Here is a 20,403-nt window from a genome sequence, read left to right as displayed (position 1 = left end):
GAGAGAAACTGGGATATGTTCATTTGCTCAACTCAACAAGTGTTTCTGAGCTGTTAGCCCCACAAGCTGGTTCTCCAGACAAGAAATCCAGGCACCGTAGTGCATACAGCTGTTATCTGAGCACTTGGGAGGGGGAGGATTCATAGTTCAAAGCCAGCTTGGTCTACAAAACGTAAGAGTTTAATCATCCATCCACAGCAGAGGATAGACAAGATTACCTCTTAAAGGGGCTTTAGTCCCTTTCCCTGTACATCCCTGGCACTAGATGTAAATTGCACAAAGGCCAAGGCATTCGGTGACCAATATTAATGTCATGTATTCTGGACATGCAAGTTCTGGAAGCTATATGTTTGAGGTGCCCCTGATTGTCTTGTCCTGATTAGCCTGCGAATATTAGAGATGCTAAGAGACAAATGAACCTCTTGGCCCAAGTCAGGGGATGAGAATTCTCTCAGAGATGGCAGAGTCTGGGGCCTTGCCTGGGGTACCTTCTGTTCCACCGGGAAAGCAGAGTAGCCCAGGAGTAGAGACTCCAATCAGTTCTTCAACTCGGACAGAGGCCACGTGGGCCTTTTTTTCTTGCAGGCTCAGTTACTGACTGGGAGCCTGAACTGCATCCAATAGCAAAAGCTGCCTCTCCTGCCCGACCCCTGCCTGCTTCCAGAACCTTCTCCTACACCACCCACCTCCAGAGCTGACAGCCTTGCAGAGACAAGGGACCCATACACGGCCACACTTTAGCACTGTGCGTTCTTAGGGCTGGGTAGAAATGGCACACTGGAGCGGTACCTGGCCATCTGGGAGCCAGTGGGTGGGAGGTGGGAAATCCTCACAGAGACAGTGACAATGAAGATGGGACCCAATGGCGACGTGATGATTAACAAGCTAAGGAAAGTTGAGAAAGGCAAGTTGAAGGAATAGCACATGAGAAGGCTCAGAGGTCCACAGAAATGGTCAGGTCTGGATGGCCCTGAAAGGGGCCCATAATGGTTGGAAGGAGGATGCCAGGAGATGTAGGTAGAGCCCAGGTCATGAAGGCTCATCAGGGACCAAGTGTGTTGTGTACTGGGCCTGTTTTGGCCATCTGGGTACAGTAATGAGGGGGAGTAGATGCTACTGAGATCTCACAGAACTCCAGGCCTAACCTGGAGCGCCCCCCCCCTTCTCTTCAAACAGATGCATGGTTCAGATACCATTGAATGCAGAGTTTCTGAGCTATGTGCTTCTGAGGTCTTTGGTCCAAGGCCCTCCACAGCTGTCAGTACTGTCTGATCCTGGTACATGGGCATCATCTCCATGGGGAACTCTAGCCTCTAGCAGTTACTTCATTCTGCCTGCTTGACCACTGCCACACCCCAGTGCACCTGCCAGCTCTGGACATTTCCCAACAACTATACAGGATTGAGTAACAGGAGATCATTTTTAGGTAGTGCTTTGGTTTTTGTTTTTTGTTTTGCCTACCACAATGCTTTCAGAATAATTTTTTTTGTGTGTGTAACAAAGTAATATCCCATTGCCTGGAATTCCGTGTGTTCACTCACCAGTTGACGGACACATGGGTGCTATTCATACTTTGGGAATATTATGAACAATGCCACTGCAAACGTGAGTGTGTGAGTTTCTTTGTTTGGAATTTTGAGATAGGGTTTCAATGTGTAGTTCTGGCTGGCCCAGAAATCATGATCCTCTGAATGCTGGGGCTTCTGGCATGTGCTACGTCACCCTGCCCGCGTCTGTGAGTTTCAGTGTGGACACACAGGCTCAGCCTGCTGAGCGCAATTGCTGGGTCATATGATCGCATGGTCACTTGATATTTATTCCAAAGCAGCCTCACCCTTTCATATCCCACCAGCAGCAGATGAGAGTCGTCACCTTGTCTGATCACCTGTCCTCTAGAACGGCTAATGTCTGGAGGAGGAGAGGGGCTCGCTTCTGGACCTGGGGATGTGACTTTGAGGGAAGCCAGCATCTTCTTGGGCTACTCCTCACATGGCTGACTTACCACCCAGGACTTAGGGAAACTTCTGGAAGAGGCTCTATTGAATCTGTCACTGAGAAGCTACCATTACACTTGACTGAGCCTCTGCCCCCACCCCCCAGCCCAGGAAGCCACAATCCTGGAAGCAACTATTTCTGGCTATTTCTGCTCCAGGGATGAACAGTGGTGGGCGGAAAGTTGAAATTGCTCAGTGGAGTGATTTTGGAAGCACAGTGAGATGGAGGACCAGGATAACTTCACTTTCTAAATGGGCTGAGGGCTGAGGGCTGGACCCACTGCAACCCTGTTGGCATGTTGAGGAAGGGAAACAAGATCACTGTGGGTAGGATTTTACATGGAGGAGGTGCAGTCCCCATGGGCAGCATGTGACAGCTGGAGGAAGGACGCCAAGGCTCTTGGAATTAGGGGTGACATGGGGTCTGCCCAGGATGGAGAGGCAGCAGGAAGGTGCAGTGAGTGTTGGAGCTCTTTGCAAAGCTGCTACTCCTTTGCCACGTGACCTCAGGCTAACTGTCAGCCTCCGTACCTGGGGACCTCATTTGCAATCGGTAATGACAAGGCTGCAGCAGTGACTGCTGTCATTGTCGCTGTTCTTCTTTCCCATGTGATGTTCTAGAACGTGGAGCTCCACTGGCAGCAGCTCTGACCTTTCCTTGCACTTTTTTTTGCTATCTCTCCCATGTTTTTTATTTGGCAATGTTTTGACACCGTGGTTCGGTGTGCAGGCTTTGGAGCTGACCACGCCTGGGTTCAAATCCCAAGCCTTGGGATGACCAGATGGCTCAGTGGGTGGAGGTGATTGTGGCACAAGTCTCATAACTTGAGTTTGATCCCTGGGACCCCCTGGGATCTCTGGGACACACACAGATGCAGACACATGCACAGACACACATACACACACACACACACACAATGATATGATGATGATAATGATGAAGAATGATTTTTATTTCCAATAAAGAAAACCTTTCTCAATATCAAGCCTCTCACGCCTTCCTGCTGCACTGGGGCAAGTTATCTCACACGCCCAGATCCTAGCCTCAGTTTCCCATATGTAAAGGTACAGTAGCAGCCATGGGTCTCGAGTTCTCCCAACTGGACCATGAGGACTGATTGGTGTGGTGCCTGGAAAACAGTGAGCTCAAGGTTCTGCACAGTGGGTACTGGGCTACAGAAGGAGTGAGTAAGGGCTCAGGGTCAGAGGAAGGAGTATTGTGGAGCGGGGAGCAGACATGATGGCCACCCGTTGCAAGCCCAGAGAGAGACCGTGTGAGGTAGGGTGGGCTGATGACTCCTGAAGCCAGCCTCCAGGTCTCCTCATGTGGATGAAGGATGCCAGGGAGGGGCACTTGCTCCCTACTTTCCATTAATCCCTAATTGTTGCTTTGCTGTCATCGAGTTGCCCTCCCAGGGGAGCCTCATGTCTGTAAGACAACATGAGAGATCGTTCCAGTCGCTGTGTGGGGCATGAAGTAGAGGATCCTGCACCGAGAGGTGCCATTTGGCTGCAATCTGAGGGACGAAGAAGAATTTGTTGGCCCAGGGTGCTCTGCCCATTGCGGGAGAGGGGTGTCCTCCAGGGCCTCTCTGTGAGCTTCTACCAGCCTCTGCCAGAGCTCAGAGAGCCCGCTGCCATCTGAGAGGACCCACTCGAAAGCTTATGGGTGATTCTCAGTGCTCATGGGAACAGTCCCAGCACCCAGTGCCCAGCCCAGGTAGGACCCAGGGGTAGCTCAGCGGTTTGTTTCAGTGTTTACTCTCTTAGTAACTGATAATAGTAGGACCAAGACCTTCTCTTGCTAAATCCTCCGTATCCTAAAAGCAAAGTCCTCATTTGATCCCTAAGGCCTAAGGCTGAAGCTAAACACGTACTTGAAAACACATAGCTCACTCTGATGAGCTCATGGCTGAGACTGGAAGCCGGGGTCTGGTGGGCACGGAGCAGCCCCAAAAGCAGCAACCGGGAGAGGGGCTGGCACTCCCTGCTGGAGGAGAGTGTCCCTTTTGTCTCTGTGCTTCCTGAGCCCCTGTCAAGCCTTAGACCCCAGGCTTCTTCCCCACGCTGTTCAGGATGCTCCCTGGAGTAGGAAGACATGAGACCAGAGGGGTAAACGCAAGATCTCAGCATAGCTGAGCAGGCTGCAAGCAACTTCAAAGCACTCAGTTCACGTAGATTGTGAGGGAAATGGTCTGACCTCTGAGTTGGTCGAGTGGGCAGCCTTAGGTAGAACCAGCAATGTTTGGGGCCTTGAACACCAAGCAGTTACAGACCTTGCCATGCAGGACATGCCGCAGGCAGTGGGTGCCGCACAGTCTATGGGGGACACTTGGCTCTGCCGCTCTGGGATGAACACAGTGTAAGTGACCCATCCTGCTTGTGGCACTTGGAGCCCTTCTGTCTGTGCAGGGCCCTGCCTGAGGTCATCCGATGCTCAGCTGACTTTGGAAGCATCCCCAGCTCCTGACATCAGCCATCAACTTGGGTTCGGCCTTGACTTCTAATCCCAGCACCTCAAAAAAACAAAACAAAATAAAAAGGCACTGGACAGACAAGCACAGGGTCTCTCTTCTTGCTGAGCTCAGAGAAAGGGATGCTGCCTGTGTGCTGGGTGGCAGGGCTTTGCTGCAGGGAGCTGGGCTCAGAGCCAGGCTCTGGGCTCCTAGTGAGAGCTGCCTGGGCAGCCTTGGCTCATGGGTATTAGGGGTTTCTTAGAGCTGGAGATGATCTGTCCCACTTCTTGGGATGAAAATAACTGCCCGACTTCAGGGTAATTACACGGCTTGGGCTCCCACACAGTGCAGAGAGCCCCCCAATAATTACTGTGCAGATGCTGCTGTTATTTTCTGCCTCCGAATCTTCTGGACAGGAAGCCTGGGCCATCATCCACTCTAGACAACCCAAATCTGCTCATGTGAGCAGGGCAGAACCTTCTAGAAACACACTTCCTGAACAGGGTCATGATAGCCAGGTCTCTCCCCAGAACCAATTGCCAGATTCAGGTCTCCATTGCCAACCCAGATACAAGCTGGGCCTGGGGTAGTCAGTGGCTCTATTGGTAATTTCTTATCACCGTGACATCAACACCCGATGAAAGCAACTTCGGAAAGGAAGGTTTGGCTCACAGTTCGCGGGGTACACACCACCATGGAAGAAAAAGCATGATGGTGGGAGAGAAAGGTGGCTGCTCACGTTGTATCCATAGTCAGGAAGCAGAGTGATGCATGCTGGTTCTCAGCTCTTTTTTTTTTTCTACATTTTAGTCAGCTCGGGACCCCAGCCTATGAGATAGTGCCAGACACGTTCAGAGTAGGTCTTCCCACCCCAGTTAAACATCTCTGGAAAAGCCCTCATAGAATTGCCCACAGGGGCAATTCCATGGTGATTCCCGAATCTAGTCAACAGTGGAGATTACCTATTCCTCATCTCATCAGGAAGCCCTGGGCTTCCTGATGTCACCAAGCTCTGCAGGAGACACCCGCCAGCAGAACTTTTTTTGTCATAGCAGATGTCTGTCTACTGGGGTTAGCACTCGAGGTAGTCTGCAGCGGTCTAAGACGGAGAACCTGTATGTATGTCCTTAATATTTATTTATTTGTGTTTTATGTGTCAGTATTCTGCCTACATGTACATCTGTGCACCACATGCATGTACATTGCCCAAGAAGGTTACAAGAGGCCATCGGGTCCCCTGCAACTGGAATTACAGATGGTTATGAGCTGCCACATGGGTGATGCAAGATTCGTAAGATCTGTAAATGCTTTTTACCACTGAGCCATCTCTCTAGCCCTGAGCTTGGGTCTTTGAACTGAGCTAGGGAACGTCCAAGGATGGCAAGGCGCTGGAGGAAGGAGTTCCTGAGGGTTCACTGTGTGTCCGGCTTTAGAGTCATAGAGTCATAAACCCCAGGCTACACTCCTGCCTCTTGGGGCCTAGAGTTCAGCAGGCAGAAAGATGTGAGGCCTGTAGTTACCCAAGTTATGCAGGCGAGGCTGTAATGTGGTTATCCAGGAGATGCTGGGACACATGACTGTGCATAGCGGGAAGAGACCAGGGAGTTTGGACGAGACCTAAATGACGAGAAACGAGCCACATGTGTGTGCTCAGGCATGCGTGTATGTATACCACTGCACACATGCTCAGATGCCTGTTCGGGAGAGTGCCTAGAAGGTGGATCGATGGATGCATGACTGGGTGCATGGATGGATGCCTGGGTTGGCGGGTATATGCATGGGTGGACAGGTAGTAGTTGCGTCTTCCGCACAATGAGAAAAGGCTACGCAGAAGCTCGGAGGCCGGAGGAAGTGTGATTATCGTAGCTGACACAAACTGCTGTCACAGAAAATGTTAGAAGCTTAAGAAATAGAGGTTGGAGAGGCAGACAGACAGGGTTAGCTCACAAGCCCTTCAGTGCACAGCTTCAGAAGGAGCAGGACTCCAAACCACAGTGTGAATGGCGCCCCATGGAATTGGGCAAGGCAGTGACCTGCAAGCCGGGATTGCATTATGCAAGACGTTGTATCCAAGGCAGGGGTGGAGGATGCTGCCGCAGAGAAGGGCTTGGGCGTTTTGTGATGAGGCCGAGTTCCAGTTGCAATTCCTGAAAGCTGCAATGTCCCCTAGAAAGTCCTATGAAGCTAGGCACGCTTGACTTCTATTCTCTCTACGGTGTGCCACATGTGGCTGCTGGGCAGCGTGGTGGACACTGCGGTTCACATGCCTATTGATTGCAATTTAAATAGTCACAGCAGCCAGTTGTGGCTTGTGGCTCCATAAGGGACCAAGCGGCAGAAGGATCCAACTGGGCCTGGGCCAAGTCCTGTCACAAACATGCCCCGGGAGTAGTGCATCTGGGGCAAGTCTGCTGGATACACTTTCTTGCTGAGTCAAGGCCCCAGCTTGCACTTCACACAGATTTCTGTCCACGCTGAGACCAGAGTGCAGTGGGCTGTTGTCTAGGGGTAGGGTCCGTGAGGTTGGAGCAGAGCGGCTGCCCCAACCCCTGCTCCTGTCTCTATCCCTGTCTTTTCCCCGGCACCTTTGAGGCTGTTGGTTGACTGTTGCCGTGCAGAGTGCCACACAGCTCTCCCGTCACCTGTCCCCTCCACCAGAGCCACATTGTTGAGGAGACTCCCTCAGGCCTGGCTGCATGAGCCACCGACAGGAGACAGTGGCTACCTTGGGTGCTTGGTATGTGGCCGTGGCTCATGGTAGTACGGATAGGAGGAAGCCCCCCAGGCCATGGCCAGCCTGCTCCTCCCACTGGGAGGGTCTCATGCCTCTTCTCATCAGCACCATGACAGTGGCCTCTCCAACAAAGCTGCACACCTACATGTCCTCAGGCAACTGCCCTTTGTCCTGTCCTCTGGTCCAGACTTGCACTTGCCTACTCACTGCTCAGTCTAGGCAAGCTGGAGGCAGAGCATTCCTGCTGGCTAGGGCCACTTAGGCAGTAGAAGGTCTAGAAGAGAGCTCTGTGGGCTCCAATGGACTCTGCCTGTCAGCCCCATGGCTGCTTCCCTCCATGGAGAAAGACATAGCTGAAGGCTGGACAGAGGGAATCCCTCTGTGCTGAGCAGGGGGGAGGCCCTGACTGCTGACAGACAGGCCAGCCGCTCCTTTTTATCCTTTGCACATGGCTTCTAGCCGACATCGAGACCCTGGATAGGACAGGGTAAAGAGAAAGGACACTGAAGAGACGGAAAAGAAGCTCTCCGATGCTATTTGTATACTCTGGTTTTCCTAGCTTCCAAGATCACTCACCACCTCTGCAACACACACACACACACACACACACACACACACACACACACACACACACACACATACATGGGGGGCCGGGGAAGGGAGAGAGAGGGTGAGGGGCGGAGAGAGAGAGAGTATGTGGGCACCTAAAGTCTAGGACAGGGGACAGTAAAACCTCTACCACCCTTCCCAAAGGCTCAGTAGAGCCAAAGAAGGCATTTGGCACCCATTGGGAAGCCATCATGAGTGCAGGATACAGCTAGGCTAATAAAACCAGGCACAGCCAGAGACACCTACAAACCATGTACTATGCTGAGTCCCCGATTGATGTCATATGACCCCATGTATGGTGGTGTCAGCATCATTCCCACTCTTCAGATGAGAAAATGGAGGCACATAGAGGGAACTAACTGTGTTCACCATGGCTGCCCTGTCAGCAAGACTCCAGAGTGTGGGTTTTAGGGGCAAAAATGTTACTCTATGTTGACAACCCATGCCAGCCTCTCAGCTCAGCCAGGAGTAGTGGCAGCGGCACCTCCAGCTCTTCTGGAGAGAAACTGAGGCAGAAGGGATTGTAAGTTTGAGTTCTCCTTGGGTTACATAGCAAGTTCCAGGCTAGCCTGGGCTACTTAGCAAAAACTTTCTCTTTAAAAAAAAAAGAAAAGAAAAGAAAAAGAAAAAGAAAAAAGGTCAGACAAAGGTATAGCTCAGAGGTTGAACACTTGCCTCGCACAAGGTGTCATCCCCAGCACTGCCAAAAACAAACCCCCAAAGTGCTCAGATCACTGACTGGCCCTAAGGAAGATGTGGACAGTTGTCAGTTGTCAGCCCCTGTATGTGGGACCTGGGATAAGACGGGTACTTCTTGGTCAGGCAGTGGTGGTGCACACCTTTAATCCCAGCCCTTGGGAGGCAGAGGCAGGTGGAACTCTGGGAGTTTGAGGCTAGCCTGGTCTACAGAGTGAGTTCCAGGACAGTCAGAGCTGTTACACAGAGAAACCCTGTCTCGGAAAAAAAAAAAAAGAAAAGAAAAGAAAAAAAAGACAGGTACCTCTTGGAAATCCTAGACCAAAGACATAAGTTCTGTGCCTCAGTTTCCTCATCTGTGAAATGGGGGTGCTGTTAACATCTCATTGTCCTTCTGTTGGGGAGCAAGCAAGACCATTTGTGTTGGGGTCTTGGAGAGGGTGCAACCTTGCTGGGTTCCCGCAAGAGTGTGACAGAAACCTCACTCCTGTCCCTTCTTCTTGCAGTCCGCTACTTCCTGAAGAACAAGGTTAGCCCTGACTTGTGTAATGAAGACGGACTCACAGCCTTGCACCAGGTAAGCTGGCCACTCAGGATCCCCGGCCTCTCTGCTTGCTTCCTGATAACTGGTACCCCAAACTCTCAGGGACGAGGGGACGATGAGACAAGAGCCCAGAGAGCCCAGCTGAAAGGCCTTTTGTCCTTTGGAGATGCCTGTGTCTGTCACACACAGGCCCTCAGAGCCCCTGGGTGCACATACACACGCACACAGTGCCAGGCTTTGAGGACAGGGGGCTTTGTTCACTGTGTCCTTACAGCCAGCAGGGAAAACCCGTGTAGAAGCTGAGAATCGACAGAGCGCATTCCCAGCCACCAGGACATCCCACTCACCCTGAGGACAAAGCCAATGGACTGTTGTTGTGTTGTCTACAGTCACGTGGCCAAGAACTACGGCCATGAAGCGCGTGCTATCAAACACGTGTCCCTTTCAAGGGAGTGTGGTATCAGCCTTCCCTGCCTGGGGACAGCCTTGGCTGTCACCACCCACACAGAAGCTTTGTCTTTACGGCCTTCTAGCTAGCCGCCCCCCCCCCCCCCCGATGTTCAGTCCAGTCTTGCTGTAATTCTTTCTACAAAAGCTGAAAGTTTGCTTGCGTTTAAAACCCCATGGTGTCTCCTACCTAATGCTGAGACTAAAGAAAAAACATGGGTTGTTCAGCACAAGACCCTTGGGGCCTGATCTGTCCAGTCTCTGCCCCTCCCCCCAGCTCCCAGGCCTGGTCCCTGCCTTTCAGGTCCATCCCATCGTTTGCTTTCAGTTGCTCCATGTGCTCACTGCTTCCTGTCCCCCCCCCCCACCCCCCTGCAAGCGCTTGAGAGTGGGTTGAGACAGAGCCTCTCTATCCTTCCCAGTGACCCCTCCTCTCTGATCAGTTAGCACTCGTGTGGCACTCTGAGGATGCCTCATCCCAGCTTCCCAGCCTTGCCACAACACAGCCTTCATCTTCTGCCCACTGTCGTGTTCCAGCAATTTCCCCCAAGCTTACATACAGTAGGCACTCAATATGTGCACACTGAATGAGTGGCTGGCCGCACTAGTTCTTCCCTGTGCCATTGCCTGAGTTTCTGAGCAGAGGGACTTAAGTGCAGCCTCGTGGAGGAGGAGCCAGACATCTGGAACCCCACGGACAGAGACAAACCTCATTAGGCTGTGCCCATAAGATGCGGGGACACAGCCTGGTGCGGTGGCGCACGCCTTTAATCCCAGCACTCGGGAGGCAGAGGCAGGCAGATCTCCGTGAGTTCGAGGCCAGTGAGGATAGCGAGGGCTACACAGAGAAACCCCGTCTCAAAAACAAATTTAAAAAATACTGGGACACGCCCTGCCTACAGCCTTCAGCTCTGAGCCTGAGGGCTGTCTGCATGTACCCTTGGCCCTTACTGACCGCCAGGACCTACCCACACTTAGGCAATTGCCTCAGTAACCTTACTGGGTCTTGCCCACGGAAAATCCCCCAAATCCCAACTTCATTTGTTCTGGAACGCTCCAGAGGCCAAATCCTCAGTCCACCATGGATTTGAGACCTAGAAGGCAACTTCTGAGGTGGGCAGCGCCCACTAGCCAAGGACATAATGACAGGATAGCCGTAAGGATAGTCAGATGTGAGGCCTGGAACTGTCACGCATTTGCTCTTGACCTTGGACCAGCTCTTAAGCTCTCCATGCCTCGGTTTCCTCACTTGTGAAAGGGAAATAGTATCATCTCCCTTGGGCTGTCGAGAGGATTAAATGAGCAGCTGTAAAACCTTTGCGAGCAACGCTTACCCTAGACTGTGGGGTCATCAGGCTGGTGAGAAGGCCCCACGGCTAAGAGCACACACTGCTCTTGCAGAGGACCCGAGTTCAGTTCCTAGGTCCCTGTCAGGCTCACCACTGCCTGTGCCTCCCAGCTCCAGGGAATCTGACGCCCTCTGCTGGCCTCCTTGAGCATCTGCATGTACACCCACACACATGCCTACATATATACAAACATATACCCATAATTTTTTTTTAGAAGTTTTGAGCTATGATTGCAGTTTATCATGTGGCTCCTTCACCAAGCACTTCAGTGACGGCTCATCATTTTCACAGTCACGCTCTGAAGCCCTGTTATTTACATCTTGAGAAGGGCTCAGGGGCACCTCTAGGCTCTTGAACTTTCCACAAAGGTGGGAATAAATGTTCCACGTGTCTGTGTGGAGCCCCCAGCATAGGAGCCCCCAGAGTCCTGTGGCTAATGTGATAGGAAATGGATTCTAACTCTTACTTAGTTTTAGTGAATTTAAATACGGATGGGCCATGTCAGATGTGAGCTCTCTGGGATCTAGGTCAAATGGTGACCTAGAGGCAGGGTTAACAACAGTAGCCTTGACTGTGTGGGTACAGTGGCTAGCAGAGCCCCCAGGAGCTTGCTGTAGGCGCTATCATGTCCTTCATAAGCTTTTTTTTTGGGGGGGGGCTCTCCCTTGGGTTTGGGATTTCTTCCATTCCCCACTATCCCACCTCTTCTTCTTCCTTGTTGATCACATGACTTCCTCAGGTCCAGCATCTCTTGGGGGCCCCTGGGCCCCTGGCAGCACATGAAGAGGTGAAAACTCGCCCAGAATCTGAGCTAAGCTGAGCAGGACTCACCCCCTAACGCTACCACTGCCACACTTGCCTTGGGCTCCATATGGGGACGGTGCTTAGGAGGCCGGCTCTCGCTCATTCGACAGTCCTCTTTCGTGCTCACCCGCCCTTGTGTCCTGTGATCTGCTGGGGTCAGGGAGTTAAGAAACCTCTGTGCTTACGGACTGGGTGGTGTGATGTGACCACGGGCATAGAAATAACAAGCTGAGGAGACGGAGTGTGGTCAGCGTTCACACGCTGGAAGCTGAGGCGGCTGTGCAACTTGAACCTGGGAGCCAGTGGCATGCCTCAAAGGAGAACCGAGGCAGGGCTTCCAAGAGGAAGGACGCCTGAGCTGGGACCTGAAGGAAGTGTTGGAGTTATGAGTATTGTATGCGTGTGAGTAAGAGGTTGGCAGAAAGAAAAGGAGCAGCATTTAGGGCAGATGGGTCGCCCATTGAGGCAAGAGAAAGCAGCTCAGTCTTCCAAGCTTGAATCTGAGGGAGTCATGAGAAGGCATAGTGGAGGGCGGGACTGGCCAGGTTGAGAACGGGACCTTTGGAATCAGATTGTTTGACTTTTAATCTGTGAGGACTGATCTTGTTCTTGTGTGAGTGCCCTGTGTTTTTATTATTTATTTATTTATTATTTAATTAACTTTTGGAGGATCTTGCTATGTAACCTTGAGCTATGATCTTTCTGCCTAGAGTGTTGGATGTGGATGACGTAATCATGACTGAGTCTATTTCTTACTATGTGTGTGTGTGTGTCTTTGTGCTTCTTTGGGTCAGTTGGGAGAAGACACCCCCCCCCCCCCCCCGTCCCAGGCCTTTTTCAAGGGTTAAATGCTGCTGTGAATGGCCAAAACTCCCAAGGCTAGCCACGGAGTGCAGGTCTGCTTCACTTGGATGTGGCAAACCTTATGTGGTTTGCAGACGTCAAGCTATAAGACTAGATACAGCAAAGCAGAGGGCATCTGGAGGTAGAGATGATGCAGTGTGCCCTGAGCAGCAGGGATGCGGACTGACACACTTGGGAGACAAACGCTCAGCCGCCTCTGTATTGGATGTGGGAAGGGAAGAGGCAGGAGGAATCAGCCTATTGCAGGTGCCACTTCCCGCCATGGTTCCAGGGTGACTGCAGGACCTGTTCCCTACACACACACACACACACACACACACACACACACACACACACACCCTGCTTTGCATGTGCACCCCTGCACCAGCCCTTGGATCACTCCCGCAAGACTCCACAGGTCTGAGTATGCAATCCCCCTGGTCCACTTGTCTCTTTACTGGGGTGGGGACTGAGGGGAGGAGATGAGAGGACTGTCCACACAGGTCTTCCTTCCTTTCTACCTATGCCGGGCTCTAGTGCCCGTGTCTCCCTCTAGCGGCTGTGTTAAGCTACTGCATGGTTCTCCTGCCCACCTAAGACAGTATAGCTTTGTCTATCCAGAAAAAGTACCTTCAGACCTGGCCATGATACACCAGCTGGCAGGAAGAACCATCTGTACACATGGCTGTTCCTTTCCTTCATGTTAATTCTCCTGCAGAGTCCTGGCTGGCTGGGGATATGCTGGGATCTGTGGTGGTGTCCCACCCCATACCTACCTCGTGGGGGGTGGAAGGGGAAGGGGGTGGTCAGTGGGCTTACACAGGTGCCACTGAGCTTTCTGCTGGCCTTCATGTCTTAATGTGGGTGTGTGCCCTTGCACAAGCTTACACACACACACACACACACACACACACACACACACACACACACACACACACACGGTCCTCCAGACAGAACCAGCAGAGTGAAAAAAATTTTGTTGTTGTCGTTTGAATAAGCAAATCAGGTATGTTCCTTTTATGAGTACAGTTAACCCATTTCCCGCCCCCATTGCCCTGAACACCAAACCTGGCTTACCTGGGCAGCAGGGGTGAGCTCATGTGCCCTGATACACCTGCAGAGTGGCCACTGACACCATCCTCTGTCCCCACCCCTATTTTCCCTTAATGAGGCTGTGTCCCTTGGTGAGCCTTCCATTCTCTGACCCTGGGACCTGTGTTCTCTTGGGGGAGCTGCAGGACTGGACCCTCCCACCTCACTATGCCCACAACTCCACCCACGTAGGAACACACACAGGCCATCTCCTCAAAGTGACTGTGCCACAGCCCCCAGGGCCCACTGGGAGGAGTCATAGTCACTTGGGGATCTCTGCAAGATTTGCATCCCTAGGTCACAAATCCTTAAAGGGTTCAAACAGTGCTGCAGGGCCATACCTCAGAGGCCACTGCCCCACAGGAGGGTGTGGCCACGGACCCCAAACACACCTGAGCAATCCTGCTTGAGCCGAAGGGTAATTTAAGAGTCCCTTTAAGATGTTGCCTGGAGAAAGCTGGGATTTTAAAGGCTCATTCAAATTGTATGCAGTTCCACTAGTGCTCATAAAAACACTTTATAGCTAGCTGACTGGGCTGTTTGCTGAGACTATTTTTATCTTGCACATTATTAATTTCTCCAAGAGGTAGAGTGCCTTGCCCAAATTTCATGGGCAGTACTTATAACATGGGGGCAATAGAGCTGGATTCAAACTCAGGCTGGCTGTCTCCGTTGTCCTTCTCATGGTCTCTTGCAGGGAGTGTGGGGTGTCCCCATCAGGCCTCTGAGCCATGCCTGGCCTCACTCTGCCTCTATGTCCCTCCCAGTGCTGCATTGACAACTTTGAAGACATCGTCAAGCTGCTGCTTTCCCACGGCGCAAACGTGAACGCCAAGGACAACGAGTTGTGGACGCCTTTGCACGCTGCAGCCACCTGTGGCCACATCAACCTGGTGAAGATCCTCGTTCAGTAGTACGTGCCCCTCCCTCCCAGGGCAGCCTGCCGCTCCCCAGCCCCCTCCACGGGTGGCGGGTTTTTATGTGCATCCCTCCTGGGACAGCCTGCCATCCTGGTCCCCTCTATGGGTGGCAGTTTTTATGTGCACCTGTCCTCCTTTCCTCCCTCCCAGCTCTTCCGTTCTCCCTCCATCTCTTCCCCCGCCCCAACCATCAATTCTCTCCTTTCTGTTTTCCTCCCCTAAATTCCCTTTCTCTATCTCTGTGTCTTTACTGTTTCCTGTGTCTTTCTCTTCTTCACTCTTCGTTTCTGAGTCTTTTTTTTTCTCTGTCTCTTTCTCTTTTACAACTTTTATTCTTCTTGCAGTTTTCGTGTCAAAATGCCAACGGTGTACAATTTACACTTTTTGCCGTTTTTAAGTGTACAGCCCGTGTTGTTTCCTACATCTGCCTTGCTGTGAATTGTCATCTCCGGAACTTGCTTCCCCTTGCACAGCCCACAGCCATTGATGATGACCATCCTGTCCCCTCCCGTCCCCATCTGTGCCCACCCTACACTCACCCCCACACTAGTGCTCTCTCTGCCTCTCTCTGTGCGGCAGCTTATTTAAGTACAAGTAATGTTTATCTTTCCATGACTGGGTTATTTCACTTAGCGCAACGTCCTCAAGGTTCATCCATATTGTAGAGGTTCCAGAATCAGAGCGTTTATTCGTTTGCCCATTGATGGATGCTGGGTGCTGCTACCCTTTGGCTGCTGTGCACACGACCTTGCTTCCCATTCCTTTGGGAATTTACCCAGATGTTTCTGAAGGGATTTATCTACTGTGTTCCCAGTTCTCCTTTCATTTTACATCCTGACCTGTGCCAGGCACTGGGCACGTGGCCAGGAAAGCAACACTCGTGGGTGGGGGTCCTAGAGACTGAGTGCGGGGAGTCAGTACAAGGGATGGAGAGCAGGTGACCACTTGCATAGGTGTTGGCAGATCATCAGAGACCCACCAGGCATCTCCCGGGAGGTCCTCAAGGTCAGGGGCAACGGTGCCAACCTGGCTGCATTGCAGTCACCTAAGGCACAAGTATAAAATACATGTTCCCAGGCCTCCGGGGTTCTTTTAAGGTGGGGGAGACAATTCATGGAGCTGCATTTCATTGCTGTGGCTCCCCAGGTATTTCTGCCACACTGTGTCCTACCGCTACACCTGGGAACCTCTCTAGTCTCTGTGGCTGGGATAAACACCCTGGCAGGACACAGCCTGTGGGAGAAAGGATTTATTCAGTGGCTTACAGTTCCAGGCTATAGTCCTTCATGGTGGGGAAATCAAGGCAGGGAGTTGAAGCAGCTAGTCACACACAGTCAAGGGCAGAGAGGAAGCACCTGTTGCTTAGCACTCTCCCTTAGCCTTATCTTACACAGGCCAGGGCAACCCCAGGGATGATGCCGCTCACTTTCAGGCTGAGTGTTCAAATGTCGGTGAAAACCATCAAGACAATCCCCTATAGACGTGCCCACAGGCCAAGCAGATCTAGACAAGGCTTCACTGAGATGCTTACCAAGCGATTCTAGGTCATGCCAGCTTAGAACTACCCAGCCCAGGTGCCGCTGGCCTGAAGGCAGAGTTCTTCCAGGATACCCCGGGCTCTGTTCAGCCCATAGCTTGGTCAGCTCTTGGTGGAAGGGATTCAAAGCGGAGAAACATGCATCCCGGCGAAGGCTGACATAGAGCATGGAGTTTAAAAAGGCTGACCTGTGAGAGACCTGGCTTTGGATCTTGACCGTGTCATATCCAAGCTGTGTGGCCTGATTGAGCCTTTCTGGGTCACTGTCTCCTCTTGAGTGAGGTGAGGCCCACAGTAGCCCCCCTCGGGAAGACGCCCTAAGATAATGTGTGCAAAGGACTTGCCTCTAGCCCAGTTTCAAGCAGGTAGCAGGCAGGCAAGAAGTCCTGCTCCTGTTTCTGTCCTTTTTATTTTTATTTTTTAAAGATTTGTTTATTTGTTATGTATACAGTGCACATCAGATCACATTATAGATGGTTGTGAGCCACCATGTGGTTGCTGGGACTTGAACTCAGGACCTCTGGAAGAGCAGTCAGTGCTCTTAACCTCTGAGGCATCTCTCCAGCCCCTATGTCCTTTTTATTATTGTTGCCAGAGAGGGCTTTGCCATCTGTCCGGAAATGCCTGTCTGCTCATGGAGCTCATCTGAGTCCTTGGTCCCTCCCTGCTGGGACCTTGGGATCCGGAAACACTTGTGGGGGGGATGGGAAGGGCATCACTTATCAGGGGGCGTACACTTCAGTAGGGTCACGGCTGCTGGCCAGTGCAGTGAGGCTGTGGATGGGAAACCAGAGGACGGGAGCACCAGACCAACCCAGACACGCCTTCTTGGCTCTCACTCTGACGCTTTCTCTGCAGTGGGGCTGACTTGCTTGCTGTCAACTCTGATGGGAACATGCCGTACGACCTCTGCGAGGACGAGCCCACCCTGGATGTCATTGAGACCTGCATGGCGTACCAAGGCAAGGGGGGAGCAGTTGTGTTGTGTACCGTGGGCACAGTGAGGTACTGCAGCGAGCGTGGTTTCCGTGGACGGGAACGGCACATTAGCTGGCTGTGTACCTTGCCAGCCTCGTGCTCAGCTCCCGGTAACTGGGACGGGTCGTTGTTATTATTGTCATCTGAATGATTAAAAGATAGGGACACGAGAGGGCCTGGGAACACATGCCGCCTAGAGGGAGATATTGTTCTCCCTGTCACCCACACGCGAGGGCGGCCTCAGCTGGCCCCCTCTCCTATTCGTCAGCTGTGACAATTCAGTTCAGCCAACACTCGCCGTAAAGATGTGTCCCCATTTGGGAACATGGGAAGAAGTCAAGAACATTTTGTGGGTGCTGCTCGGTGCCAGGCACCAAGCTGGCTGCCAGGGGCCCAGCCAGATAAACAAGATGTGGGCTATACTTGGCTCGAAGTGGGCTTTAGAGGGACATGCATGTAGCAACGGGAGACACCTGCCAGGCCTAGCTCCCTCTGTGCATACTTGCAAAGCAACCTCTTGAATAAAAGGTCTTAAATCCAGACCTGTAGCTGTGGCCCAAGGTTCTGCCAGGTCTTCCTCGCACTTTCTTCCCCAGATCTCTGTGGGCAACTCTTGATTTCGCTTCCTTACTCCCTGGCACCTTCATTTCCTCCCATTAGTTTCCTGTAGAAAGTTTTAGGCCTGGGTGGTGGTGGCGCACACCTTTAATCCCAGCATTTGGGAGGCAGAGGCAGGTGGATTGCTGTGAGTTCGAGGCCAGCCTGGTCTACAAAGCTGGTCCAGGACAGCCAAGGCTAACACAGAGAGACTCCATCTTGAAAAACAAAACAAAAACAAAGAAACAACAACAACAACAAAAACCAAACAAACAAAAAAGAAAGAAAGAAAGTTTTAAATAACTTTGGTTCCAGTGGAGTTATAAAGCCATTGAAGTATAAAGGAAGCCGACTAGGTCATTTTTAAACATAGCTACCAAAATATTTTAAAATGTGCTACATAGAAACCATTAATTCTTCCAAGCATTGGATGATGTGGTATGAAATTACCCCAAGTTTCTGTTGGCCACAAGCTCACGGGCATTGCAAATTGTTCTGATGGCAGGAAATACTAACTTATGTAAGGGTTAGTCAAAAATAGGCATGTAACTTTTTTTTAAATCCCTTTAAGTTTACAGATTGCTCCAAGTTCTACCCAAGGGAACTTGATCGCATGTTTTTAGTTTATTTGTTTTGTTTTTTTGTTTTTAGTGGGCCATTGTATTCTCCCCTTACGTAGCCACCACTAACAGACACACTTTTGTTAGCCAGAGATTTGGGCTATAAATGTATCCTTGGAGCTGAAATGGCTCATGCCTGTAATCCTAGCAATCGGAGGCTGAGGTAGGAGAATTGTCACAAGACTGAGGCCAGCCTGGGATGCAGAGTAAGACCCCCTCTCAGAAAACAAAAAGCAGAAGTTTTTATGGGCTTTTCTAGCTCCTTCCCCAAGTCTCTATTTAAAAGTAATATCTTCATTGATTTAGTCATTTTTTAAAAAGATTTATTTATTTATTAAGTATATAGTGCTCTGTCTGTATGTACACCTGTTCGCCAGAAGAGGGCATCAGATCTCATTAGGGATGGTTGTGAGCCACCATGTGGTTGCTGGGAACTGAACTCAGGACCTCTGGAAGAGCAGTCAGTGCTCTTCACCTCTGAGGCATCTCTCCAGCCTTATTTAGTCATTCTTATACAAATAATTTATTAACTATCACACATGGTGCTGAAAACATTGTGGGCTATGAGAGAAAGGAAACCAACAGACTCCAGTCAGAAAAGGTAGCCAGTGCCACCAGCTGGGGAGGCGACATAGGTCAACACCTAAAGAATGAGGCAGAGCAGCGATTGAGGAAAATAGAAGTGAGTGGGCAGCAACTGGGGCAACTGGAGGTGAGAGGGCAGCCTCTGGGGCAACTAGAGGTGAGCAGGCAGCAACTGGGGCAACTGGAGGTGAGAGGGCAGCAACTGGGGCAACTGGAGGTGAGCAGGGATGAACTCCAACTTAGCAGGCAGAACAGCATGCATACAGTGAGTAAGGTTAGTAAAAAGCCTACTAGGTGCCAGGAAAGGAACGACCCTTGTCCTGTGAGTTAACCCATGGTATTTGTGTTCAACACAAATGGGGACAATGATCTTGGGCATATCTGTGCACTGGGTGACTGGCCGACTCTGGGGAGTAGAAGCCACGCCTTCCCTTTCTGCCTTGCCCTCTCTGCTTGGGACCCAGACCTGACATTGTTGAGTGACCTCTGACCTCTGTGCAGGCATCACCCAGGAGAAGATCAATGAGATGCGGGCAGCTCCCGAGCAGAAGATGATATCAGACATCCACTGCATGATCGCAGCGGGCCAGGATCTTGACTGGATAGACGGCCAGGGTGCCACACTGGTGAGGAGATGGGCCAGGCTGGCTTGGGTTGGGGACAAGTACCAGAACCAAAACCAACTAGGACAGAATTGGGTCTGGGTCCTGGTAGGGTGAAGAACCTACACAGGGGTGACCATGGGCGACCCCCTGCTGCTCCTGGATGTGCCAGGGCAAGGCTCAGGATCCAGCCATCCTCACCTGGGAACGCGAGTCAGGAGCTCTGGGGCTTGGCTCTAATGTCCACCTGTGCTGTGTCCATGGCAGTTCCTACACTCTCCTCAAGGACGGCCATTTGCCACTCAGCCACATTCTTCCTTTGTGTCACCTGTCCCCTGCCTCCTGTGTTTTGCAAATCACAACCCTTCTCACTCACTGTAATAGATCCCATCGGTTACTCCATCCATCTGTCCATCTGTCCATCAGTCTGCCCATTTATCCACCCAGTCAACATATAGTGATAAGGACCTCCTCTGTGCCGCATGCTTTACTGGTTCCTGGAGAGATAAACGGCAGAGTCTTCCTCTTTCTCAGAACCACCTGGTTAGCACCACTGAACCCAGCTATCTCTGAGGAAACCTCCTCCTCTACTCCAGGCTTTCAACAGTGGAAGCTCAGGTCTGAGGAGGGTCTGCTTCTGCGGCCTCTAAGCTGAAAACTGAACTACAGCTATGGAGGTCCCCACTTCAAGGTCTGGGCACTGTCCTAGGCTTAGGCTCCTTGCAGGTCATGGGCATCTAGGGCCCAAGGACTCAAGTTCAGGAGTCAGAGTTCTTTGCTATTCGGCTTACCCTCATTGTACTTAGAGCTGACTTGGAGCCCCAGATTTGTTGATGGGGCTTCTCACTTACTCTTGAACTGTGACCTCTGACCTCTGCCTCATGTCCACTACTGTTAGACAAGTCCATGCTTAGATCGGCTGCTGAGCTCCGCACAGAAGAATGGGGTCAGATAGTGATACTGAATGCTGCTGGCTTTACGATGACCCCAGTCACC

At 51.6% G+C, this 20,403-nt stretch overlaps 1 protein-coding gene across 3 annotated transcripts in view; it reads left to right on the top strand.

The window, feature by feature from the left end:
* The window catches only part of PPP1R16B (protein phosphatase 1 regulatory subunit 16B), a 92,680-nt gene that overhangs the window by 62,855 nt on the left and 9,422 nt on the right, over positions 1-20,403 (top strand). For all 3 annotated transcript variants that reach the window (XM_084777224.1, XM_084777225.1, XM_084777226.1), the window contains exons 3-6: positions 8,996-9,066; positions 14,336-14,481; positions 16,884-16,987; positions 19,307-19,431. In XM_084777224.1, coding sequence (XP_084633350.1) covers positions 8,996-9,066; positions 14,336-14,481; positions 16,884-16,987; positions 19,307-19,431 — 446 coding nt within the window. The remainder of the gene's footprint in view (positions 1-8,995; positions 9,067-14,335; positions 14,482-16,883; positions 16,988-19,306; positions 19,432-20,403) is intronic.

Source organism: Acomys minous (genome assembly GCF_964271855.1).
Source record: "Acomys minous genome assembly, chromosome: 3".
Taxonomy (NCBI): Eukaryota; Metazoa; Chordata; class Mammalia; order Rodentia; family Muridae; genus Acomys; species Acomys minous.
Note: the sequence above shows the minus strand (reverse complement) of the source record. Positions and strands in the feature narration are given on the sequence as shown.